The following is a 26,049-nucleotide window of genomic DNA, read 5'->3' on the forward strand; positions in this document are numbered from 1 at the left end:
ACCAACTGTCCTCTAGTAATTGCCCTATTTGGGGGCTAAGACTACTTAAAGGAACAGCTTTTATTTTAAAGAAATTGATAATAATCTGTGTCTTCTTTGAGTACAAAAAGTGTAAAAGGCAGTCAGGACGTTTGCAGACAATTACAATTAAGAATGAGAGTATTCTCTAGGATTAATTTTTTTAATGTAAATGTGAGGCCCTGCGAACTGCTGAATATTTAGGACACCTTGGACTGCGCGGTGGGGGGTGGGTATGTTGCAGAGGAATTTACAGGGGTAAAGAAAATCTTAAGGGGCAGAGGGCTGAGGTGGACAGGACGGGCCACGTCGGAGTTCATTGTTTAGGCCACTTCCCTCTTCCCAGCGCGCGGACAGTGGAAGGGGCACCTAATCTGTATGCGCTGCAGCTTCGCTGTCTCGCTCCCCGAAAATCTGGTACTGAGGGGGGTGTCTGTGTCCTGGTGTGTATCAGGGTGTTGGGGGACGGGATCAATGGAACTCCTGGTGAGGATGAACGGCAAATGAGGGAGAGAGAAGGAAGCGTCTGAACCCGCCAGCTTCGCCGCCAGGGAAGTGGGCTAATGAAAAACACACTGTTGAAGGCACAGTATTCACACGTGAATTTGATTACTCCGTTTCTAGAAGTCACTGGTTTCTGTTAGGAATTGGGGAGTTTTTTTCTTTCCAATTAACAGAGTGGCTTTAGCCTATTAATTTGCCCAACCATCCCCCCTCAAGGGGCGAGAAATAAACTTACCCAATTTGGCTACGACAAGGAATGAGATTCGAGCCAATGCCCCCCCCCCCACCCGTTCCCATTTTAATTTCTAGCCCTGGACTTGAGCTGCAGCCGCCTTACTTTGGGCCTTCTACCTTTCTAATGAGTCGCCTTGGACTGTGGGTAACTCAGGCAGGGGCCAGAGTAATGGCCGGAAAGGGAGGAAGGAAGGAACCCTGAAAGGCTCACAGGGCCCCAGTACAGTCCACACTAGCGGAGGCCTTCCAGCCTTTGGACCCGAGGTGTCTCTTAGGCGGAGTTTTCTTTTGCCAAGCCTAACATCCATTGATGCCACTGGCTTTTTATTCTCCACCCCCCCCCCAACTTGGGTTTGGCGAGCGGAATGAAGCTTGTATAGCTCAGCTTAGGGCCTGCCATGTACGCGCAGGGTCCAGGCCAGGAGCTCAACATACCGAACCACCAACCCTCAAACCCTTTGCCTGGCTGCTTCTTCCCTAAAGGAACAATGGCAAACTGGGGGTGGGGGTGGCTGCCATACTCCCTACTCCAGGCGTGAGGGCGTGGGGGTCCCGCTGGCGGCACCTCGCGGCGGCCGGTCTTTGCCCCGCGAGCTCTGCCAAGGACAGCGGCGACTCTGCTCCGGACAGATTCTGCGTTGAATTTGACTTTTCGCGGCTGGCCTGGGCTAAACTCGCCTCTCCCGAGGACCCGCAGGAATTATTTACAGGGAGCTCGCCAACCAAACACAACCGTCTAATTTAACCTTTCCAAGTCCTCGTAAATTTTTACAGCTGGGAGCCACGGCAAAGCCAAACGAATCTATCGGGTGTTCGCGACTTCCCACCAGCTTGTGTGGCTTCTGAAACAATAACTCCTTATGAAATATCATAAATATAGATTTAAATACAGTAGAGCGAGAATGCGATTTGGCTGTTTTTTTATGGCTTCAATTATTGTCTAATTTTATGTGAGGGGCTCGGCAGGCCGCGCTCGCACGCCGGGCCCGCGCCTTCCCGGCGGCGTGATTAATTGTGATATAAAATAGTCCCCTTCAGAAGGGGGGGAGGCAGAGCACAGAGGCAAGGCCAGATTTGATCTTTTAATCTTCGTTGGCCACAATTAAAACAAACCCGATCGTGGAGTGGCGCGATCCCTTTGCATAAAAACATATGGCTTTTGCTATAAAAATTATGACTGCAAAACACCGGGCCATTAATAGCGTGCGGAGTGATTTACGCGTTATTGTTCGCTGCGAGGGCACGTGACGCGCGCGGCCAATGGGGGCGCGCGCGCCGGCAACTTATTAGGTGACTGTACTCCCCCCCCTGGTGCCACCAAGTTGTTACATGAAATCTGCAGTTTCATAATTTCCGTGGGTCGGGCCGGGGCAGCCAGGCGCTGGGCACAGCAATGGCCACCACTGGGGCCCTGGGCAACTACTACGTGGACTCGTTCCTGCTGGGCGCCGACGCCACGGACGAGCTGAGTGCCGGCCGCTACGCACCCGGGACCCTGGGGCAGCCCCCCAGGCCAGCGGCCGCGCTGGCCGAGCACCCCGACTTCAGCCCCTGCAGCTTCCAGTCCAAGGCGGCGGTGTTCGGGCCCTCGTGGAACCCAGTGCACGCGGCAGGCGCCAACGCTGTGCCCGCGGCCGTGTATCACCACCACCACCCCTACGTGCACCCCCAGGCGCCCGTGGCGACGGCAGCGCCAGACGGCAGGTACATGCGTTCCTGGCTGGAGCCCACGCCCGGTGCGCTCTCCTTCGCGGGCTTGCCCTCCAGCCGGCCTTACGGCATTAAACCTGAACCGCTGTCGGCCAGAAGGGGTGACTGTCCCACGCTTGACACTCACACTTTGTCCCTGACTGACTATGCTTGTGGTTCTCCTCCAGTTGATAGAGAAAAACAACCCAGCGAAGGCGCCTTCTCCGAAAACAATGCTGAGAATGAGAGCAGCGGAGACAAGCCCCCCATCGATCCCAGTAAGTGTCTCCTCCCTTCAGACCCGCCGCCGCCTCCACGCTGGCCACCTGGATCTGCTGGCCCATCAGCTTTCTCTGGAACCTGCCTTCGCCTCGCTGGGAGCCTCCTGAGTTTGAGCTAGGAGCCAGAAGCTGCTGTTTGGACGCCTCAGATGGGGCTCCAAGTTCGGAGAGCAGTAAACTGCAGGGCTGGGGGAGAGAGGAGGCTTCTGCAGCGAGAGGGGCGGGGCGGGCACTTCGCAACACCCGCCGCCCCTCTCCTTGGCTGCCAGACCCCAGGGCAGAGATACTTTGGGCTGTTCTTAGAAAGTAGCTCAGCAGAAGGAGTCTTTTGTGTGACTAGATTGTCCGCGATCAGCAGCCAGGGCAGCTTGACCTGGGACCCTGGGAGAGACGGCTGATTTCCTCTACTTCTTTCCTTCAGCACGTGGCGGCATAAATTCTGCCCAAGATGAGGCTGTGGGCAACTGGGCCACGAGGGCCCCCTTGCCAGATTATTGACATAAACTGGAGACCAAATCAAGGGGCTTTGGGGGACCCTGCCGGCCCGCCTGGCTCCTATGGCCTTACAGGAAGGTCAAGTAAGAAGTGGGGAGAGTAGAAGGAAAGGTGTGGAAGGGAAAGCACAGTCTGTGAGAGGGAGAAAAGTATAAATCTTGCTACACCAACACAGGGCAGCATGGCTTTCCTCTGCTTGGCAAGATCTGTTTCCAAACTTCACTCTGCACAATGTGGGGAGAGGAGGAAGGAGAGAAGGGGACAGGAGGACAGAGTAGGAGAAAGGAGGGCCCCACAGGGGAGGAGGCGGCCGAAGCTTTACTGCGTGCAATTGTGACCGTCCGTGCGTCTGCCCGCCAGAGTGCCATTGTGTCTGAGGCTAGGCAGCCTTCCCTAACCGGCAGCCGGTGTCCTGCACTTCGGCCAGAGATCTCAGGAGGCTCCTTAGCCCACAGGGTGTGGGGGTGCTTCTCCTTCTAACCCTAGTGTCTCTCTCCCTCCCCCACTCGCAGATAACCCGGCAGCCAACTGGCTTCACGCTCGCTCCACACGGAAGAAGCGCTGCCCCTATACAAAACACCAGACGCTGGAACTGGAAAAAGAGTTTCTGTTCAACATGTACCTCACCAGGGACCGCAGGTACGAAGTGGCCCGGCTGCTCAACCTCACGGAGAGGCAGGTCAAGATCTGGTTCCAGAATCGCAGGATGAAAATGAAGAAAATCAACAAGGATCGAGCAAAAGACGAGTGATGCCATTCAGGTTTATTTAGAACAGAGAGCGAGGTAGAGAGAAAGAGAACTGCCCGTTCACTTCTCTCTTCTCTCACCCCTACCCCAGTCTCTATCATCCCGGCACAAAGCGGCTCTCGGCTTTAAACCCCAGGCCACATCTCTCCCCAGACAAGCGATGCTCAGGCTGGGTGGAGGAGGTATTGTAAGCTTTCCATTTTCTTAAAGACAGAAAAAAAAAAAAAGAAAGAAAGAAAAGAAAAGTAGGGGGCATTAGTGCTCATAGTTGTGTGTGCTAGCTTGTATATATTTTTTAAAAAATCTACCTGTTCCTGACTTAAAACAAAAGGAAAAAAACTACCTTTTTGTAATGCACAATGTTGACAGTGGGTTGTATAGTTTTTAGTCTGTGTAGTTAATTTAATTTGCTCTTTGTGTGGCAGATTGCTCTGCCAAGATACTTGAATACTGTGTTTTATTGTGGTAATTATGTTTTGTGACTCAAACTTCTGTGGGTGATGCACCCGTTGTGATTGTAGAAGCTAGAATTGAATTCGAACTCAGGTTGTTTATGAAAGGGAAACAGTTGCATAGAGTATAGCTCTGTAGTGGAATACTTCTGTATAACTAGGCTGTTAACCTATGATTGTAACTAGCTGTAAGGATTTCCCAGTGAAATAAAAAAGACTTTTTAAAAACTATTCTCGGGGATGCATAGATTCATGGTTTTCTTCACTTTTGAAATGTGGGCATTTTAGTCTCTACATGATGTCTTGTCCATTGTATATACAATCTATGTTTATAAGTACATAATCAGATAAGCTTGAATACTGTTTTTGCACCAGACAGTGAAGAAATTTGGAGCTATACATATTTGCAGAAGGTTACTACCTATGGTTTATGCATAATTTTAATTGGGGAAATGAATGCTATTGTAACGGAGTTAATGTTATTGCTAATAAATTAAACACTATGAAACCGCCATTGGGCTACTGTAGATTTGTATCCTTGATGAATCTGGGGTTTCCATTGGGCTGAGCATACACTGTATATTTTACAATAGTTACCTCAAGGCCTACTGACCAAATTGTTGTGTTGAGATGATATTTAACTTTTTGCCAAATAAAAGTATATTGATTCTTTTCTAATTTTTTTTTCCTGCGGGTCTGTTTTTTGCACCTTCTCCAGGGTAGGGGAGCCTGAGTAGAGTCTCTGGGTGGAGAATTGGGTAGGGTAGGGTGAAAGAGCTCTGCTTTTGCCTGTGGCTTGCTTTTGGGAGCCGAGGTCTGTCACAGCCAGTCCAGCAGTCCCAAGCAGGCCAGCAGCCTGGCAGCTGAGCAGCAGAGGAAGGCTGGGATACATAATCGGGTGGTGGGGTGAGGCTCCTGGTCAGTCAACCGGGAAGCCCTGAGAAGTTGGGCTGGGGTACCAGGTGTCGCTGGCCAGTGGCAGTGGAAAGGCCATTCATTCATCTTGGTGCCCCCAAGAAATTTTTCAAACCGGAGCCCGTAGAGACGTCCGGGGCCTTCTCTGGTAGGGTGGGGGAAAGGGGGTGGCAGTACAGAAGCTGAGGGCTGGCCTCCTAATGAGGCTCTGAAAAGAAAACTGGAGCTCAACTGGCAGAGCAAACATTTGGGGACTTGCAGAGACCACAGGACCTGGGCCCTGGCACCTGCACCCCTGCATCTTGCCCGTCTGGCCCGAGAAAATCTGAATCCTGCACCACAAGCTCCACCTATGCACACGTCCTGGCAGAGGCATAGTGGAGGCCACTGACCAGCCTTGAAGCGCCATAAAAGAAAATGAGGGTTGTTATCATTTATGGGGTGTAAAGGGCTGCAGGGGAACAGGCCTCGATGTAGGCAGAGCCCCTTCCAGATGTGGCCGGAGGAATCAACCTCGCTTGTCCCCTTTTATTCCCTCCCCCTTCCTCTCCATCCCCCAGTGACTTCTGAAAAAGGGGAGCCCCCGGCGCGGGCGCGGGTGGATGGGTTATCCCCTCACTCCACCCCCACCCTGCCGCCAGATTGGGACGTCCTCTGTTGCGGTAGACAGAAGGAACTTCAAAGAATGGGCAGTAAGGGTATGCCATAAAGGCCGGGTCTGAAAACTGTCTGGAATTTGGCCCTTAATGAGTTTACAACTGTCCAGCCCCAATTAGGATATTCCACCAAAGGACCTTTCATTTGTTCATTTGTTCTGTCTGCCACCGATAAAGTGGCTGCGGAAATAGCTTTTTTATGGGCATTTCCCCCGCCGTAGCGTAGATTCCGGGCTCCACCGGGACTTCCCAGGGAATGAGCCCTTGTCCCTCCTTTGGAAGTGGGGTGTTGTGTCCAGGGCGGCAGCTGCCAAAGTTTAGGGCAGCTGAGGCTGCTAGGCTGCAGTGCCAAGAATGGGCCAGCAGATGGCAGTGTGGCTCCATGCAAGAGGCGTCCGCTCCGCCATCTCCAGCCGTTGCGACCCTGAGAAATTCCTAAGATGTCGACGAGAGCTTGTCTGGAACAGGAGCTTCAGATTTTAGTGAAAAAAAAAAAAAAAAAAATCTTATATTTTTGCTGCTGCTCATGCTGAGTTGGAAGCCTCGTTGGGAAACAAGCCGTGGGAGTTTGCCAGACCCTCACCGTTCGCCCTTCCCCGGGCCATCCCGAAGGCCCAAAGCTGCGAGGCTGCAGCTGCCTCCGGGGGTTGGGTCACTGTCTTCCGCCTGGGACAGGCCTCAAGGCAGCAAGGCGAGCAGGAACCTCAGATGACCGGCGGGCGGACGCGGGGACGAATGCCTACAGCCGTCAGACTTGGTGATCCCTCAGAGGGTGTGCAAAGGGAGTGCAGAGGGCGCACACGGTGGCCACGGATCCCTCCATGGCCCTGGCGGCCCCTGATACCTGAGAATGGTTCAGGGCCTGGCAAGCAAGCACCCAAGAGAGAACCAGGACCCTGTGACTCGGCCAGCTTGAATATTAGACAAAATTAGGCGGGTAAAAATTGGGCGTGAAGGCATACTTGGTGACTATATGGTATAAGTCTATCGGCCACGTTGACTGGGATGGGGCATTCCGGGGAACAGATCAGGAACTGCTTTGGTTATCATCATAAAAGAAGATGGTTTAATATAATGATCACACCCTGACTCCTGAATTGGCACTTACGGTACTAAGGCCGGCTTTACTTTCTCTGGTGGCTCTGTTCTCTCCGCTGCCGAGGCTACTCTGGCATCCCTCCTCAGGAGGCCAGAAGACAGGGAGACCAGTTCAGGCCCAGGCTACTCCTAACCCCGGCAGGGATCAAGCTCTGGAGCTTCCAAGGAGATGACCCCGGACCCTGGTGTGAGAATCAGCCACGGGTATAGAATGGTTTTGGGGGAGAAAGCAAAAGCAAATAGAATCCTTCCAAACACCCGGGAGTCCTGTGAATGCACCGCACGGTGCATTTATGTGGATCTGAGTAGTCTTCCCCCAGCCCACAAAATGTTTACAACCCGCATCCCCAGGCTGTACAAGTTGTAAAACTGAGGAGTGGATTTTGGCTGATGTCCGTCCCGTCCCTGATGTCTCCGTGTCTCTCTCCCTCCCGGGTTCTCTCTCTTTCTCATACGTTGGTATTACAGACACATTCTTTCGTTATATTTCTGTATATATTTCAAGGCATCTGATTGTACAAAGCGTTTTATAGCTTCCCTGAGAGTCACCCATGGCCGCGCATCCAAGCCGCAGATAGAAAGCTCGATTTATGTACCACAAATAAACGGTGAAGTGGCAAATCGGTGGACGCTGAAAGCTCGACTTATGTAACCACAAATAAATGAAGTCGCAGGTTGGTGGCGACCACGTCTCCACCGATCACAGAGGCCCCAGGTAGGTGCAGGCCGCCCAGGGGCTCAGAGAGCTCATAGACTGCCTGGCCGGGCCTCCCTTGCCCTTGGCATGCTGGTGGCTGGGAGGCCGCTTTTCCTCCCGGCAGCCTGGGAGTGGTTTCCCTCGAAGTGTGCCTTCGCCCAGGCAAGACCCCGCGTTGGCCCGAGTTCATTTGCTCGCGCTGGGAAAGGGTTTTTCTCTGTAGCCAGGCCAGGCAAAGCTCACTGGGTGAGGAACGGTCGCGCAGCTCTTCGAGGTGCGCGGTGGAAACAGAGAAGCAAATTGCCTGCCTCCCGGAATCTCTGGCAGGCGCTGTTCGCTGCCTAGAGCTGGGTTTACATTTCCAATTGGATTTAAATATTGAGGACTATTTGGGAACCAGAAGCAGGGAAAACACTCTCTGCCTGTAGGTAGGAAGCTAGCTCCATGAAAGCCCTGGGAAATATCTGAAGATAGCTCAGCTGATTAGAAACCCTCCTGCCTGTGCCTGCCTGGGGCCCAGCATCAACGAGTTTCTGTGAATACCACATATTTCAGTGCATTTGTGACTTTTCAGTCAAATAACGAGGGGGCCAATCGCTCGAGAATACGCAATTAAAGAGCCTTATTGAAAGCTTGGTTTTGTCAGGCCTTTTCGTTTTAAAGTCGGGACTAAGGAAGGCAAGAGAGGACAGACAAGCCCAGAAACGAAAGGCGGGCTTTGGTGCCTTCGAAAATAATCCCAATTAACTGACGTGCATCCAGAAGAGTTGAAGCCTTGCAGAGAGTATCCAGGTCCTCCTTGGCAGCCGCAGAGGGGCAGTGCGTCCGGTCAGAAGCGCTTGGACACTCCCTGGGCAAAAATCCCGGCGGAGATGAGCCCACTGCAAGGGCGCCCAGCCCTGCCTTTTGGGAGAAGTGCGTTCCTTCCCGCGCTGCCCGAAATCGTTCCCCACTCAGGCTGTTGGATTGTCTGGCTCAGGGCAGGTTCTACTTTAAACGCCATCGCTGTCAGCCAGGCCAACCCCCTGAGTCTAGACAGACGGCGGCAGGACCATAGTCTTTTCTCTTTGCATTTTGCTCTGTGTCACCCGCGGAAAAATTTATTAGTCTAAAGCTGTCTAATTCTGCCCCTTTGATCTGGTCTTGTTCGCTTCATCTTCCTTCGACTTTCCTAAGTTTTTATATCCTACCAGAAGACGATGCTATTTGGATTATCTGTTTTTTTCTTCCCATCTTACTCCTCCATTCCCCATCCGAGATAACACTATCCTGATCTGTCATAAAGAGCATCACAGGATACTCCTCCCCCACCAGGCCTCCACTATCTCCAAGGGAGACTGCCTAGCACCCACCTACCCCAGCAGTCCCTGCCTCCCCATGCAAAAACCCAGGCTGTTCACCACAGAAGAAGCTGGGGCTCCGGTAGCATTCAGATTTGAACCCTCCCTCTACCTTTTGTGCTTTTGAGACCCCCTGAGAGAGTGTGGTAAATAGGGGTGGCTGAACCCCCTGGAAGTGATGGGAAGTGCTTTGTATACAAGGAACCAAACTCTATAATTTAGAGAATTTCCGGGGCAATTCCATTGTGAAATCGGATTTATGGTGTGCAATCGAGCTGGGCAGTAAAAGATGGCTGGGCTTCCACTGAGGCCTGGGCAGTTTATGAGGCGATTAGGGGAATGGTTTTCCCTACCATTCTGCACAGAGCAGTGGGTGGCAGGGACTTCAGCTGGTCCAACTTTGTGCAAGGGTCCAAGGCCTGGGAAGGTAGGAGTTGGAGGCCTGGATGACAAGGAGTGAGACTACTGCCCCCGAAGCTCTCTGTGAGTGGTACTTGGATAGGTGATGCCTCCAGAACTGGGTGGCCTTTGGGGAGGAGCCCCCAAAGAAATGGGGGTCCACTGTGGGCACCAGGGCCTCCTCTCTATTCTCCAAATGGGCTCCAAAGTGTATAAATTCCCAGGCACGCAGCCCCACAAGGTGGAGGTCTAGGTGAAGCCTGCCAAAAACCATGGCTAGGGAGTGCCTCAAAAGTGCAGCCTGGGGTTCCTCAGAGTTGGGGGAAAGAGACCTGGCTCCCCTGAGCCAGAGAGAACCAGGGTTGTGGGGAGGACAAAGCATGTTCAGCCGTTTATCCAGCTGCCTCACGCCAGCCAGGTGTCCAGGAGTCAAGAACACAGCCTTCAGTTCCATAGTGTCCAGAAGGAGGGAGGAAAACCCCACGTTAATAAATCTGTTGGCAAATGAGGCTCATTAACAGATAAATATTTCACTGCTTCCTTTAGGGCGGATGAACAGTGTGCCACCTTAAGAAAAGGATGCTTGGAGACTGTTGATTTTATTTGAACCACATGGTTCCAGTTTGCGGTGGCATTCTCGCTGCAGCTGCAAGCGACGCTGTGCCCGGCTCGTCTGGATCGGAGTTTTAAGTCAGGCCTTTCACCCACTGGACCTGAATGAGGGGAGACGTGGGCAAATAGCTGAGATCTGCCCACAGGCCATCCTGGGGTAGGCGGATTCAAGCTGAGCAGCGGCTGGGTAAGGAGACAGGAAAGAGACAGGGGGAGTCTACAAGCTTGGTCTGAGGTTCCCTAACGGCATAAGGACACTGCTCTGACCGGCTCTGCTCAGTGGCCATAAGTCCCAGCGCCTGAGAGTTGGATGCCAGATGGGTGCTCCGGTGAAGCCCTTGGGCTCCTTTTCCTCGGGGCGCGGTAGCCCCGCCGGAGGTTGGCAGATTCATCGGCCGCATATTTGAGCCTCTTCCCCTTCCATTCTAGGCAGCCGTGGGCCCAGAGGAGCGAGACCACCTGTGAGGGCTGCTGAGATTGGCGGAGGCGGTCATGTGGGCGGTCACGTGCTGCGGCGAGCTCCGTCCAAAAGAAAATGGGGTTTGGTGTAAATCTGGGGGTGTAATGTTATCATATATCACGCTACCTCGTAAAACCGACACTGAAAGCTGCCGGACAACAAATCACAGGTCAAAATTATGAGTTCTTCGTATTATGTGAACGCGCTTTTTAGCAAATATACGGCGGGGGCTTCTCTGTTCCAAAATGCCGAGCCGACTTCTTGCTCCTTTGCGCCCAACTCGCAGAGAAGCGGCTACGGGGCGGGCACCGGCGCCTTCGCCTCGACCGTACCGGGCTTGTACAATGTCAACAGCCCCCTTTATCAGAGCCCTTTTGCGTCTGGCTACGGCCTGGGTGCAGACGCCTACGGCAACCTGCCCTGCGCCTCCTACGACCAAAACATCCCTGGGCTTTGCGGTGACCTCGCCAAAGGCGCCTGCGACAAGGCGGACGAGGGCACGCTACACGGCCCTGCCGAGGCCAATTTCCGCATCTACCCGTGGATGCGGTCTTCAGGTAGGCGCTTCCGCTGGAAGGGCCGGGCGGGTTGGAGGACCGGGAGCGGGGAGCGCCGGCGCTCGAGGGCGCAGGTCGCGGGGCCGGCGGAACCAGGAGGCTGTGAGCGAGCCAACAGCCCCAGTGACTCCCGGCGGCCCAGCCTTTCTGGTTTTAATTAGAGCCAGGGCGCCATTGCGTGGAGCTCATAGCATTGTATGTAAATGAGGCTCATAAAACTTTTTATGGCCCAATTAATGGGTTCGATCCTCGTAAATTTATTTAACTTCATTTGCCTTGGAATTTTAACATTAAGTTCGCTCTTCATCTGCTGTCTGCCCTCTCTGTCTTTCTCCCCCACTTTCTTCTCTCTCTTCCTCCTCTTATTTCTTTTTTGCTCAGTTTTTCTTCCTTAAAAAACTGAGCAACCAAGCCCTCTAGGGCCCCGAAACTACCCCTGTGCCAGGGGCCATTTCAAGAGGGAGCGTGGGAGGGAACGGGAATGGAGGGTCTGACTGCCTTACGAAGGTCTGAAGAACGGGCGCAGGCTGTTCGCCCATTTGCCTAGTAAAGCAAGGAAATGGCAGGGATCTCTTTTGAATGGCAAAAGTGCAGCATCTCTCATTTATATTTACAATTTGCCTTTGTCAGGGGGAAGCAGGACATTGTGGAAGCTTAGCCGGCTGGAAAGGGCGATTGTAAAGTTGGGATTCTGCACCTTTGCTCAATACCGAGCTGCCTCTGTCTGGCACTGTAGTTGGGGGTCTCCCTCTAACACTTCCCCTCCTCCCCCAGCTCGGTTCGAGGGCGGGGGTGGGGGGAGAGGGGAATGAGTGCCTGGGACTACCCGGGAGAAAGGTCAGGCTCTGGAACAGTAACCTGGTTAATGCCTTGTCCTGTTTGCGTGTCTCTCCATGTGTCCGTGTTTCTACATGTCTTCTCTCAGGACCTGACAGGAAGCGGGGCCGCCAGACCTATACGCGCTACCAAACACTGGAGCTGGAGAAGGAGTTCCACTTCAACCGCTACCTGACGCGGCGCCGCCGCATTGAGATCGCCCATGCTCTCTGCCTCACCGAGCGCCAGATCAAGATCTGGTTCCAGAACCGCCGCATGAAGTGGAAGAAAGAACATAAAGAAGAGGGTCCGGCAGCCCCCGAGGGTCCCGTGGCCTCTGCTACTGCCGCTGCTACCGACAAGGCTGACGATGAGGACAACGAAGAGGAGGACGACGAGGAGGAAGAATGAGGGGCCTAGCCCGGGACCCTTGTTGCACAGGACAGTCAGAAAAGCGTCTTTAAGAGACTCATTGGTTTTATTTACAAACATGGGAGAAATAAAAAGAAAATGTAAAAAGGAAAAAAAAAAAAAAACCACCCCAGTTCCCAACCTGCACTCTACCCCACTCTAGCTCCCAACATTTTTGGGCTAAGCGGCTACCAAGACTGGTCGCCTTGGTGATTTCCTCTGCTTCTGAGGATCCCAACAGACACCCCCAATCCCAGGCCAGCCAGTCCTTCACTGGCATGGCCAAAATACTACCTAGCACAGGCCTCAGCAAGAGGCACCCCAAACTACCTATGGGCCAAGCCCCTGAGGGCCTTCATCCCAGGAAGCCTGGACATATACCTACACTGGCAGATACCCAGCACCACCCCCTATGCCCTAAAGAACATAACACTCATTACTACCTACTCCCCCAAAACTACCTATTTTGTGCTGGCTGGCTTGCCTGCTACCTAGTGCCAGCCCCTCACAGGCCAGGCTTCTGCTGCTTATAGTGAACAGCCTTTGGAGTCCTTGAGGCTGCTCTGAGAATGCTCTTGGGTCCAGGGACCAGGGCATTGGCTTCTATTTAAGTTGAAAAATAATATATTTATTCCAAAGCATTCTAAGTGCTGCAACATAGAGAACCCCTCCTTCTCTGGCTTGGCACCCCAGGTTCAGGCCCATCGCCCTCCACTTCTAGAGGGGAGCATTCCTGAGCTAGCTGCATACCTCTGGGTTAGCTTCTGCTTAGTAGAACTATGGAGATGATCCCAGCTTCCCTGTCATCTCCTCTGGCCCCAGCGTCCTATTGCTTCACTGTATCAAATACGTACACCCTGTCTTTCCTACAATAGCAAATACTGTATATTTGAACAAGATTTTTTTTTCATTTCTATAGTATTGGAGTTCAATTGTAAGGCAATGTTTTGACTCAGAAGAATGTGTTAATGGGGTGACTTTGCAGCATGGTGTGTTGTCTTGAGCTAACTCTGTAGTGGGTGGGGAGGTCTAAGGCCTTCCTCAATGCCCCTCATTTCTGTGTTGTCTTGTGTCCTCCCTCAGCTCCACCCTGGGGATCAGGGAAGGCACGCCTCCTGGCCCAGCTAACTGTGTTTTATGTAACAGAAAAATAAAGATGCTTGGTGACAAAGAAAAGCATGGATTGCTTTATCTGGCGTGGTCTGGGGAAGGGAATGTGAGCAGCATGGCTGGAGGGCAACCCCTGGCTATGTCTTTCCGCACAAAGGGGTCATCAGGAAGCAAAAATGGAATGACCATCTTCGGGTCCAAGCACGGGTGCCCATATACTGGTTACTGGTGTATATGTGTCATGTCTTTTTATGTCTTTTTATGTGTGGATTTGTACAGGTATGTGACTATTTTTTGTATGTATGTATTTCTGTGTATGATTTTGTGGGTTTTTATTTAATTCCATAATCATATATGTTTCTGTGTGTTCATAATTGTATGTGTGCTTTTCTCTGTGTAGAGACTTTTTGTCTGCACAAGCATTTTTGTGTTTGCACAAGCATTTTCTAGATGAATCTTCTGGTAGATACATCATATTTCTATGAACCTCCCTAAAAAGTTCCATAAATGTCATGTAAAAATTCCAAATGCATCTCCCTTTCCTCTAGGCTGTACAGTGATCTTGCTACTAATTCTGGATTCTGCATAAGCCCTGAACCTAGCCCTAAGCTAGGAAATGGGATTTAAGGCCTCTGCCGCAGCCCCCACCTCCCAAGGCTAGGGCCCCAGCACTACCGCAAAGGGATGAGGGTGGGGGAGCAGGGCGGCAGACCCCTGGCTGGGCTGCGCAGCCTGGGCAGGGGTGTCTGGGTGTGGGAAGGGGCGAGGTGCTAGAGGCACTGGACACCCTGAGCATAGGCCGGCGAGATCCAGACTCCAGTCTCCAGCCTGAGTTGGCCCCGCTTCTTAAGGCTCTTTTAATAAAAGGCCCAAAAGGGTCTGTAAAACCTGCGGCCCCAAATCGGGACGGCCTCTGAGGTAAGATGGCGCCGGTGTAAGAGCTGCCTCCTTTCAGTGATGGGGAAAGGGTCATAAATCCGTTGTTGTTTATGAAAATTTACAACTTTGCAATACAACTTTATGAGTTGTTCGGCCCTTCCATTGGCCGCTGTCGGTCATGTGGATGGGAACCGTGAACATGAACTTTTTTATAATTTCCCTTGCGAGAATAGAGCCGCATTCTTTTGCTCCGCTGCGTCCTGCCTGCTTCAGAGCTCTGCCTTCCAGCCCAGCTCAGCTGCGCTTTGTCCGGCGATGGCGAGCGAGGGGAAGCCCCGGCCAGGCCAGGCCTGGCGGCTCCCGCTGGAGGTGGGGCGCGCCCAATTCCCGGCGCAGAGGCGGCAGCTTTGCAAGTCGCAACCTGGCTAATTTCCTGCGTCCTCTGGCACCAGGAAGGAGGACAATTCGTCTCCCGGGCTGCCCAAGCGACAGCTGTCAGAGCAGAAGGAGCTTCTGGGAGTCGGCATCTGAAGGTGAGACATGTGGGGAGGAGACAGGAGCTAAGGTGGTGAGGTGACAGCCAGCTGCGGGAGCGGTAGGAGAGGGTACGGGTGGCTTTGAAGAGGGGCGTATCCACTCTTATCCATACTCACCCATTCACACTTGTCCCCTATCCTCATCACACACTACAGCCCAAGCACCACCACCCCCAACACACACACACACACCACTCTCTCCCTCTCTCTCCTCTTCCTGGAGCACCGTGGCAGTAAGCGCCCTCCTCTCCGTGACACAGCGCGCTGGCACGCGGCAGCACCACTTGGGTCTTTCTCCCCCCTTCCCGGAAGACCCTGGGAATAAAAGAATTGACCTAGGTGTAGGTCACTAGGTAGAAGTGACCTTGTACTCTGCATCCCCCACTAGTCTCTTGGGTTTGCATTTTAATTTTTTCATTCATGGCCCAAGTAGTTTGATTGAATTCCCCAACAGGAGACAATTCCCGACCTGGGAATGTGGGAAGAGGTGAAGGCAAAGTGCATTAATCCATAGGCATTTTATTAACATCAGCAAACACCTCTATTCCGTGGGAATTGGTTTTGGGGAAAGAGAGGTAGAACCAGGAAAAACAAAAACTTACTAATTCAGCCAACGGTCTCCGCTGATCGCCTGCTTCCTTTAGCAGAGTTCTCGGATGAGAGAGGTGTCTGAAGCGTTGAGAGAGGGACTAGGTGCGTGGTTGGAATTCTGTGTTGGAGGAGAGAATGGGGTTAATTGGCTGGGTGTTATTGGCCGGAAGTTTCGGTGCAAAAGACGTTGTGGCCGGTTTAAGCGCGGTGGCAGGGGCCCACAGCTAAGCTTGAAGAAAGGACTAAAACCGATTCTGGGCGATAGGGGGACCGCCTCCCAACCCATCTCGGAACTGCAGACTGGCAACAGCGTTCCCCACCTCCCGCGAAGGGGGACAGGACTGTGGAGCTGCCTGGCAGGAGGCGTGAAGGATGAGGCTGTCAGTGGCTTTGCATAGCGTGATGGCACGAACTGTAGCTTGGCCTAGGTGCGAATCGACCAAATTTGCCCAGGAAACTCCTGGGATAGAGACAAGAAAAGATCCAAGGTTCTTCGCTGGGGTACTGTTTGGATGTTTTTGTTTGTTTGTTGTGTTATGATCGTTGTTTCCCATCTTGAGGTACTATGTTGGTAGGCATTAGATATTTAAGAAGGGGCTGTGTATGTTTGGGACTTTCATCAGTGCCCTGGGTGCGCTTTGGGCTGATAAAGCGGCGCATTTGTATCCTAGGGCCGCTGGCTTCCAGACTGCAGCTGCCGCGGGCAGATAATTTATTGTGACCGGGCTGGGAGCTCGCTGCTGCCACGCTGTGGCCATTGCGGGGACCGGCGCCAGCCGCAGCTCGCTTCTTGCAGCCTGGCGCGACTGCTGTATTGGTCCCTCAGAGATTTACCAGCAGGCAGGGAAAGGGGGACAAAGAGGACCTGGGTGGGGGGGCAGTCTCCTAGGGCCTATTTGGCCAGGAATATCCCCGCCTCGGCCACCCCTGACAGGAGCTGGAAGCCGGAATAGACACGATTCCTCCCCCACCCCACACCCCAGCACCATGGAGACTGGTTGCACAGGCTGCCTGGCACGTCATGGCTGCTTCTGTCCAAACTGAGCGTCCCAAGACGCCTTGGGGACAGACGCTGGTTCGGGGAATGCTCTGGCTTTAGGATTCTGAAATCGGAGAGGCCACTTGTAGTCCTGAGGCCTGCAGGCCTGGCTGGCCCTGAGGAGTACTGGCTATGGCAAGGAAGGCGTACTTTGGCTCCAGTAGAGGGCCTGTGACGGGCAGAGGCTGCACCTGTGTGCTTTGGGCTCTGGCCTGGACTAGCGATCTAGCCGGACTGCGGTGGCCTTTGAAGTCCCACACCCACATACTTCCAGGCCTTGCCTTAGGCTGGCGGAAGAGGTTGAGGAGCTCAATGGGCAGCCCAGAGCAAGGACAGACTGTGGGGCCCTGCTCGACATCCTGCCCCCCTTGGAGAGAAGCTAAAAGGTAAGTTGGCTTTACTGCGGCTTTGACAGAGGAGAGCCCAGGGTTGGCCAGTCTCATCATTCCAGAAAGGCTCTCTGGTGGGTCTGGGGCTCGTCTCTTGTCTGAATATATCCCACACCTCGCCCCCCTATATACATAGCTGGTTGGAGAAATAAATTGGTCAGCTGCCAACATGATATGCACTAGCTTGGCTTACACGTAAAGATTTCAATTTAGTGTATTTTTTTCCATCTTAGTGCCTACAGAAGCTAAGAAATGAAATATTTTCTGCCTCTTAAGCTGAGAAGTCAAATTCTCTCATTGACTGGGACAATTAGTAGGTAAAAAAGATCAAGCTCATAACGAATAATAGAAAACTGACACCACCCCCAACTCTGTGTGGGATGTGGAGAAATAAAAGAAAAATATAAATATAAACATTTATCAACGCCCCCCAAACAGTCATTTTTATCTAATAACTAGCTGGTAATCAGTCCAAAAATAACTCAAACATGATTTTCTTCAGTTTTAAAAAATTCCCCGTTTATTTTTTTACTTCGGAGTTTTCATTTTCACTTCTTAAATCTTTCTACTAAAGAAACGTGAGGGAAATGTCAGATTCTATCCTCACCTCAGGCCCTTTCTGAATGGACTGACTGGGGCTCAGGGACAAAGCTTACAGATGCAGCACCCATTTGCAGACATGCAACCGCCTTCTGGGGTGCCCTCCCAGGTGAAGATGGACCTTAGGACAGTCCTTTCCCAATTTTTTTCCCTTTGGGGGAAGGGAGATCAGGAAATAAAAAAATCAAAAAGCAAGAAAGAGATTAAGTCGTTACCAGATTCCTGAGGGATCATTGTCAATTGCCAGCTCCCCCACTAAGTACTGAACAGCCTGCATTGTCCAGCGTTCTACAGATCTTATAAACAGTCTCCAGAAATCCAACCAAATAGTGTAAATAGTATTTCTTCAATCTCCACAGAACTGAGGATTTTAAAGCTAATTCAGAGATTTTACAAGCTCAACAAACACAGTCATAAAAATGCCATTGGGCCGATACCACATTTTACAAAACGAGGAGATTGATCCAAGTGCTGTAAAAAGTCAGCTATCTGTAAGGCACCCCTCTCAGGCAAGAGAGAGCAGCCCAGGACAGGCTTTTCATGTGATATCTGGGGACAGCCAGGCCTGGAATGGCGGCGGTAAAGGCAATTCAGGATTTCTGGATCCAGTGAGATAACTATTCCCGGTTCTGGAGCAACTGTGGGTTGCAGCCCTCAGAGCAGTCCTAAGAAGGGCAGTAAAGAGGGAGCACCCCAGGACAGTGCTGGCTGTCCAGGCCCTGGAAACCAAGCCCATCAATTTTATCCCCCTGTCCTTGGGCCCTTCTGTTTTGTCCTCTGTACCCATAGCTTGGCCAGGGGCCGTGCATCTCCTGAACCTCTGGAAGAAGAGCATAAAGATTCCACAACTGGATTTTTATCTGAATCAGCTCTGAGCAGTTCAGGCACCAAATGGAGAGTCCTGAGCCTGAGTCCCGGGGTACTGGGCAAGGGGAGCAGGTCCCAAAGCTGGCTTCAGAGCCCAGTCTCACAGATGTTCCTCTGTCCATTCTTTTTCCTTTAAACTAGTGGTTTCTGTCCTCTCCAGTCTCTGGGCTCAAGGATTGAGGTAAGGGTGCCCAACTGAGAGGGTACTTTGAAGCTGGACATTCAGGGGCCTTTGCAGAGGTACTCGTGGGACTCAAAACAAAACGTTTATGTGGAATATGGGTACTGGAGAGATGAGCCTACATCTGGCTGAGTCCTGGTGAGCTCCAGGCGAACATTCAGCTCTTGACTGCAAGGCCCAGGCCCCTGGTGAAAGTGAGGAAGGAGAGAAGGGGGGGGAGGGGTCCACCAATTCCTAAGGTGCAGGATTAAGGGCAAGGTGTGAAGCCTTGATTTCTTGGGGACCCTTCTTCATCTCAGAAACACTCACCCAAGAGTAGGGGAGTGCAAGGGGAAAGGCAACTTGGCCATGCAAGGAAGGCGGGTCAGCAGGGAGTAAAGCCACCCTTGTCACTTTCCCTCCTGGCGTGGGACCGTCAGGTTTCCTGTTTGAAGGGGGGAAAACAGCAAAATCCAACAAAGCAAAAAGGGGAGGAGGAAAAAGAGGGTCTGGAGAGGCCTTGGTGGAGGCCAGGGAACTAGTGTCCCTACCAGGCTTGATCTGCACGCCCCTTCACTGGCCGTGCCCGCCGCTGGCGTTCGGGAGGAGAGCCCGGCCGGCTGGCTGTGTGCGCCCATTAATCTGCCGGGCGGGCGGGCGGGCTGGGGGCTGTTTGTAACTTTGCTGCCTCGGTCGCCGTGGTCCCCGGGGAGCGGGCTCCGGCGCTCGCTCCCATTGGCCGCCGCTGCGTCAGCTGGTGCGATTTGCTGCTGTCGCTTTTGGCGTTCGGCCATCCAGAAACAAACCAGTTCGATGACTACTAATAGTTATAGCCAGATGTACTAATACACAACAAATCACAGTCCTGCAGAGGGGCGAGCAAATGAGTTCCTATTTTGTGAATCCCACTTTCCCCGGGAGCCTGCCCAGCGGCCAAGACTCCTTCTTGGGCCAGCTGCCCCTCTACCAGGCCGGCTATGACGCGCTGAGGCCCTTCCCGGCCTCCTACGGAGCGTCGAGCCTCCCGGACAAGACGTACACCTCACCTTGTTTCTACCAACAGTCCAACTCGGTCCTGGCCTGCAACCGGGCGTCCTACGAGTACGGGGCCTCGTGTTTCTATTCTGATAAAGACCTCAGTGGCGCCTCGCCCTCGGGCAGTGGCAAGCAGAGGGGCCCAGGGGACTACGTGCACTTTTCTCCCGAGCAGCAGTACAAACCCGACAGCAGCAGCGTGCAGGGCAAAGCCCTCCATGACGAAGGCGCCGACCGGAAGTACACAAGCCCGGTTTATCCTTGGATGCAGCGGATGAACTCCTGCACGGGTAAGGCATTTCCCTGCACACCTCCCCCCACCAAGACAGTGGAGGGAGAGGAAAAGAAGGAAGGAAGGAGGAAACAGAAAGTAAGAAAGTAGAAAAAGTAATATATAGAGAGAAAAGAATCAGCGAAGTTTCTTTGGATTTTCAAAAGATTTTTTTTTTAAAGAAAAAAATCCATTCACATGGTGGCATTCAGGCCATGGCAGAGGTAGGACAAGGCACTAATGCCTGTGTAAGGTGACACCTTAGGGGAGGGTGGTGGAATCACTGCCACTAGACGGAGACCCATGACAGGGGCAACCTGAAGATAGAGGGAGGCGGGTTGGGAGGGAAAGCCTGCCCACGCTGCACACTGGTAACACCCTGCTCTGGTTCCAAAGCCAGAGGGCCTCTGCACATATCATAGATAAGGCCCCTTCATCTCCTAGCCTCCTCTCCCTTCTGCCCTTTCAAAACTCATACAGGGAGAGGTCCCCATTTGGCCTCTTGCAGTGTCTCCCCAAAGCCTTGGAGGGCCACATTCCGAGCCTTAGGATTTTTTCTCCTTCCTCCCACTTTCCCTTAACTGCTCACTCTTACCCAACTTCTGCCTTCTTCTGAGCCCCTGCCTGAGCCTCGCACACCTATCTTTGGGGGGGTACCATCCCTGGGCCCCTTTGGCACCAGATGGGACAGCCCAACACAGTCCTACATTTCCAGGAACCCCAGACAATCCTTAGTCTCTTTGCCCCTGGCTTCCAAAGACTCCACAGGGAATCCCCCCTTTTCCTTGGAGCAGGACAGACCCTAATGTGGATTTAAAATCAGATAATGTTTTGCACCGTGTGTGTGTGTGTGTGTGTGTGTGTGTGTGTGTGTGAGAGAGGGGAGTGCTGCATTTCTCAGAAGGGTCACATAATTTGGGTGATTATCTATTTGAGAGGGCTAACCATTTTTAATTTTCAAAAAATATCTTGAGTTCTGACATGGCTGGCCACAGTAGCATCCCCTCAGAGATCAGTGTATGAATTCAGAGTATCTATATGACTCACAAGGTTCCACAGCACCCACCCTCAGTCACCATATACCACACTCCCATAAAAATAGGAGTTTGATGTCCCAAATTAAGAATGCCTCTTCCATTATTTCCCTCATAATAGTTTTCCTAATCTTCCATTATTTCCCTCATAATAGTTTTCCTAAGAGGCAGATTTTTCAAAAACAATAACTCCCCACCCCAAGTTGTTTTAGGTGGAAAACAGCTCTCTTGGTATGAAATCATCTTCTCCCATGGAGTCTGCTTTCCGCCCCAGATGTAGTGTGAGAGGTTGGTGGGAGGCACGGGACTAACTGAGTCGGCTGTCCTGTCCAGACCTGGCTTATGGGTGCCCGGCCATTTCTGCCTGCAGGTGCTGTGTACGGGAGCCATGGGCGCCGAGGCCGCCAGACCTACACACGATACCAGACGCTGGAGCTGGAGAAGGAGTTCCACTTCAACCGGTACCTGACACGGCGCCGCCGCATCGAGATCGCCAATGCGCTTTGCCTCACCGAGCGCCAGATCAAGATCTGGTTCCAGAACCGCCGCATGAAGTGGAAAAAGGAAAATAAACTGATCAATTCCACGCAGCCCGGCGGGGAGGACTCTGAGGCAAAGGCGGGCGAGTAGATCCCGGGGAGGGACCAGGCCAACGGAGCAACCCTTTTCGGCTTTGCCACTCGCGCTCGCCTGCTCCCCAACTTTTCTCCCCATCTGCTCCCATTGGGGGCTTCCACAGCTTCAGGAGAGCCTGGAACATCTGATTCTTTATTTCTTACAAACAAAACAAACCCCCCTGCACACAGCAAATACCAGCAGCGAAGCGGGGCGCACGGTCCTGCTTCACAACTGCCCAAGTAGATCCCAGGGTTCCTGGATGCGCCCCGAATTCCCCGGGCTCCTCTGCTAGTGTCTCAGCGATCCCAGAGCAGGGAACGCGGGGTAGCTAGGGATACGGGATTGCTGGGCCAAGCCCCATTTCCTGTCTGGGCGTCTCCGCCCCAGTCCCTCGCCAGTGAGTCCCGAAGGGCATCACCAAATCATCTCTGGCCACTGGAAAGAGGAGTCCTAAGGGCTGAGGCTCCAGCTTTGTCACAGCCTCCAGGCCGCCCCCAAACACGAAGAAGGTCGTGGAACAAAGCGGGCCCCAACAGAGACAACTCTCTCACCCCGCGCGCAGCCGTCAGTGGAATAGAAGTAGCCTCAGCAGAGTCCAGATAACTTGGGCGCCGGTGGAACATAACAGTCAGTGGAGCCACTGGGCTCCTTCAGGCTCTGGGCTCAGGATCCTGGCTCCCTGCCTCTGACAGCCACCACAGAAGCTTTCAGGACACAATGAAGGGGCCCAGGGCCATGGGAGAGGACAGAATCCTGGCTTCCACAGTGCCAGGAGTGCCTGCGACGATGGGCCTCCAGCCGAGAGACTCTTCTTGTCTCTCAGATATACTTGTGATTTACTTTCGTCTTTGGGGGCCCAGGAAAATAACTACAGAGATACTAGGCACTGCCATGAAATGCTTCCATTAGCTCCCTCGTTTTACTCCTGGAGGTCTATGCAAGCCTCCAATAACTTGGGCCACGAATACCCAGGTCCCAAGCAGCCTCTGTGGCTGCGGGTAGCCTGGGCCCACTCGCTGGGTTCACCGGGAACCCTCAGACTTGGGGCCTGGCTGGCTGGAGGAAAGGGACCCTGTGGTGAAGATTCTGCAGGCTGGATACGTAAGGAAATCAAATAGCAAACTAATGACACGAAAACCATATTTACACGAAAGAAAAATCGGCTACCGTTATGAAAGTGTATGGAATTTGACCTCGCCTCGGAGGAACACTACACAAAAGCTGTCTTTAATAGACGCCTGTCATTTAAGGGCGGCAGGGACACGGTCCCTCATACGCTCGCAAAAACAGAGCCGTAATTGTAGCTACTGCTGCGGGCAGAATTTATTTCTGCAATTGGTTAAATGTCTTCCCCCTCCCTTTTCTGAAGGTGAGATCTGTATTTTCAAAATTCAGAGCTGCCGGCAGAACAGGCCGAACCGACCCCAAACTCGACACAAAAATAAGATGGGCTGCAAAGCAGGGGACAAGGGGGAATAAAGTTGTAAATAAAATTGCGTGTCACCTCCTCCCCCAAATCCTTTGCATCCTCGCCGGGCGCGCGATCGGCAGCTGACGGCCTAACAATTGGTACATCCTGATGGAACTGCGAGGGAAATGCAATAATTTTGCCATAATGGGCTGTAACCTCAATTCGACCCCGGCCCTTGCAGCCCAGGGTCGGAAGCAGGGCGATGAGTCATGCTTCCAGCGGGTGGCGCTCGAGTCCGACTGAAAGGCAGCGATGGGCGGCGGGCACGCGCCCAGGGCGCGCGCGCCACCCTTCTCGCCTCCACCCAACTCCCCCATTAGTGCACGAGTTTACCTCTAGAGGTCATCAGGCAGGATTTACGACTGGACAACAAAAGCACGTGATTCGAAGTCGTACCCCATATTTGGGTGCCTACGTAGGAGGGAACCAAGTACATGTCCCAGTCATTTCCATAATTCATCATAAATTGTGCAAGGGTGCTATAGACGCACAAACGACCGCGAGCCACAAATCAAGCACACATATCAAAAAACAAATGAGCTCTTATTTTGTAAACTCATTTTGCGGTCGCTATCCAAATGGCCCGGACTACCAGTTGCATAATTATGGAGATCATAGTTCCGTGAGCGAGCAATTCAGGGACTCGGCGAGCATGCATTCCGGCAGGTACGGCTACGGCTACAATGGCATGGATCTCAGCGTCGGCCGCTCGGGCTCCGGCCACTTTGGCTCTGGAGAGCGCGCCCGCAGCTACGCGGCCGGCGCCAGCACGGCGCCCGCCGAGCCCAGGTACAGCCAGCCGGCCACGTCCACGCACTCGCCTCCGCCTGACCCTCTGCCCTGCTCCGCCGTGGCCCCTTCGCCCGGCAGCGACAGCCACCACGGCGGGAAAAACTCCCTTGGCAACTCCAGCGGCACCTCCGCCAACGCGGGCAGCACCCACATCAGCAACAGAGATGGGGTTGGCACGGCGTCCGGAGCCGAGGAGGACGCCCCTGCCAGCAGCGAGCAGGCGAGTGCGCAAAGCGAGCCGAGCCCGGCGCCGCCCGCCCAACCCCAGATCTACCCCTGGATGCGCAAGCTGCACATAAGTCATGGTAAAGCCAACCTTTTTCTAAATCCACGCGGCCGCGGAAACGCGGCTCTCGGTTCCCCCTGTCCCCTCTCCCCGTCTTTCTCCTGGTCTCGCGGCTCTTAGCCCTCAGGAGCCTCTCCCTGTTGTTCTCTTTCCCCTGCCTTCCTCCTTCCTCCTCCTCTTCTTTGCAGCACCCTGCACCAAAAATAGTGGGAGAAATGGTCCCTGCTTGGGCAACTTAAGAGGTCGAAAGCGGGAGGAAGGGAGAAAGCCCATCTGGAACCCCAGAGCCTTGGAATTGCGTTCCCGGGTCAGGCCAGCCGAGCAGGGCGCAGAGAGGTAGAGGATGGCAGCGGGAGCCGTGAATCGGGCTTGTCAGGGTGGATAATTTATGAGGAGGGCTACGCTGGGGAAACAGCGTTACTAATTAGAGCCCCCGAAAAGAGGCTTAGGGGGAATAATCCAGGCGAGAGCCGGCGGGATTCTGAAGTTTGGGAGCAGGAGGGAGAGAGCAGGAAAATGAATAAAAAGAAAGAAAGCGTCCCAAGTATGCAGACTGGAATAGGAGGCGGCTCGCGGAGCTGGAACTTTAGGGAAAGGTGACCTGGAGGCCACTTGGGCGCTCAGAAAAGGGCCGTCCTTCACTGGGCTTCTGAGCTGTGGGCAGTCTGAGAGGGCTGTGTCCCCAGCTCGGGAAGCCCAGGACAGGGCCAAAGGACAGGAGAAGGGCCAGAGAAAGCCGGGTGATCCTCCAGGACGTAGCTTCAGCCTCAGATGGGCCGATTGTTCCCAGAGTCCAAATCGTATTGTTTTCTTTCTAGAAAGGAAGAAGGAAGGAAATTGGGGAGGGGTGGGTAGCCAGGGAAGGAGGACTTGTTGAGCCTTTCGCCCTGTTCCCTCCTCAGGACCCTGGCTTGCCCAGCTGGCGGACTTTGGAAGCCAGGGGCTGAGGAGTTGGTGGCTAAATGGCTGACTTTTCTGTTGCAGACAATATAGGTGGCCCGGAAGGTAAAAGGGCCAGGACGGCCTACACCCGCTACCAGACCCTGGAGCTGGAGAAGGAGTTCCACTTCAACCGCTACCTGACCCGCCGAAGAAGGATTGAAATAGCACATGCTCTTTGCCTCTCGGAGAGACAAATTAAAATCTGGTTCCAAAACCGGAGAATGAAGTGGAAAAAAGATAATAAGCTGAAAAGCATGAGCATGGCTGCGGCGGGAGGGGCCTTCCGCCCCTGAGTGTTTGAGCATATAAAGTACTGAGCAGTATTAGCGGATCCAGCGTAGTGTCAGTACTAAGGTGACTTTCTGAAACTCCCTTGTGTTCCTTCTGTGAAGAAGCCCTGTTCTCGTTACCCTAATTCATCTTTTAATCATGAGCCTGTTTATTGCCATTATAGCGTCTGTATAAGTAGATCTGCTTTCTGTTCATCTCTTTGTCCTGAATGGCTTTGTCTTGAAAAAAAAAAATAGATGTTTTAACTTATTTATATGAAGCAAGCTGTGTTACTTGAAGTAACTATAACAAATAAGAGAAAAAAACACAAAAGCTCCCTTTCAATCTCGTTTAGTGCCAATGTTGTGTGTTGCACTGGAGTTGTTTAACTGTGCATGTGTGTGGAAGTGTTCCTGTCTCAATAGCTCCAAGCTGTTAAAAATATTTTTATTCAAACTACCTATATTCCTTGTGTAATTAATGCTGTTGTAGAGGTGACTTGATAAGACACAACTTAACTTGTTCGACGTGTAGTGACTAGTGACTCTGTGACGAAAACTGTGACTCCAAGCGGTGTGTCCCTGCGTGCCTTTGTAGGACCCTTTGCACGAACTCTGGAAGTGGCTCTTATAAGCGCAGCTTCAGTGATGTATGTTTTTGTGAACAAAGTTACAAATATTGTCCAAGTCTGGTTGTTTAAGCAAACTGTGATCAGCTCTTCTTCTTCTTTTTATTTTTTTTGGGGGGGTATTTGTTTTTAAGGAAAAAATGCTGACT

At 52.7% G+C, this 26,049-nt stretch overlaps 5 protein-coding genes and 1 long non-coding RNA gene across 8 annotated transcripts in view; 5 read left to right on the forward strand and 1 right to left on the reverse strand.

Moving 5' to 3' along the window:
• Positions 1-837: 837 nt before the first annotated feature.
• HOXA9 (homeobox A9) lies at positions 838-5,099 on the forward strand. Its single transcript, XM_053608394.1, has 2 exons — positions 838-2,723; positions 3,734-5,099. Exons 1-2 carry the CDS (start codon positions 2,150-2,152, stop codon positions 3,970-3,972), a joined length of 813 nt encoding a protein of 270 aa, XP_053464369.1. The 5' UTR covers positions 838-2,149; the 3' UTR covers positions 3,973-5,099.
• A 5,540-nt stretch (positions 5,100-10,639) lies between these two features.
• HOXA7 (homeobox A7) lies at positions 10,640-13,554 on the forward strand. Its single transcript, XM_053608406.1, has 2 exons — positions 10,640-11,155; positions 12,081-13,554. The coding sequence occupies exons 1-2, from the start codon at positions 10,777-10,779 to the stop codon at positions 12,380-12,382; spliced, it is 681 nt and encodes a 226-aa protein (XP_053464381.1). The 5' UTR covers positions 10,640-10,776; the 3' UTR covers positions 12,383-13,554.
• A 934-nt stretch (positions 13,555-14,488) lies between these two features.
• On the reverse strand, positions 14,489-19,240 carry LOC128598138 (uncharacterized). Its single transcript, XR_008383582.1, has 2 exons — positions 19,105-19,240; positions 14,489-18,759 (listed from the first exon to the last, which is right to left on the reverse strand). It is a non-coding gene; the product is annotated as an uncharacterized LOC128598138 (long non-coding RNA).
• Positions 14,642-21,536, forward strand: HOXA6 (homeobox A6). Of its 2 annotated transcripts, XM_053608405.1 has the most exons (4): positions 14,642-14,740; positions 14,824-14,904; positions 19,617-19,878; positions 21,264-21,536. In XM_053608405.1, exons 1-4 carry the CDS (start codon positions 14,687-14,689, stop codon positions 21,521-21,523), a joined length of 657 nt encoding a protein of 218 aa, XP_053464380.1. In that variant the 5' UTR covers positions 14,642-14,686; the 3' UTR covers positions 21,524-21,536. The 2 variants fall into 2 exon arrangements, with proteins under 2 accessions (XP_053464380.1, XP_053464379.1); XM_053608404.1 differs by lacking the exons at positions 14,642-14,740; positions 14,824-14,904 and having other exon boundaries at positions 18,752-19,878.
• The window catches only part of HOXA3 (homeobox A3), a 46,146-nt gene continuing 34,967 nt past the window's right edge, over positions 14,871-26,049 (forward strand). The window contains exon 1 of one of the 2 annotated variants that reach the window (XM_053608399.1): positions 14,871-14,904. The gene's annotated coding sequence lies outside the window, so the exon portion shown is untranslated. The remainder of the gene's footprint in view (positions 14,905-26,049) is intronic. The other variant, XM_053608397.1, reaches the window with a different exon arrangement.
• HOXA5 (homeobox A5) lies at positions 21,550-25,585 on the forward strand. The gene is made up of 2 exons (XM_053608400.1): positions 21,550-24,079; positions 25,045-25,585. Exons 1-2 carry the CDS (start codon positions 23,185-23,187, stop codon positions 25,293-25,295), a joined length of 1,146 nt encoding a protein of 381 aa, XP_053464375.1. The 5' UTR covers positions 21,550-23,184; the 3' UTR covers positions 25,296-25,585.

The sequence above is a fragment of the Nycticebus coucang genome, chromosome 11, assembly GCF_027406575.1.
Source record: "Nycticebus coucang isolate mNycCou1 chromosome 11, mNycCou1.pri, whole genome shotgun sequence".
In the NCBI taxonomy this organism is placed as follows: Eukaryota; Metazoa; Chordata; class Mammalia; order Primates; family Lorisidae; genus Nycticebus; species Nycticebus coucang.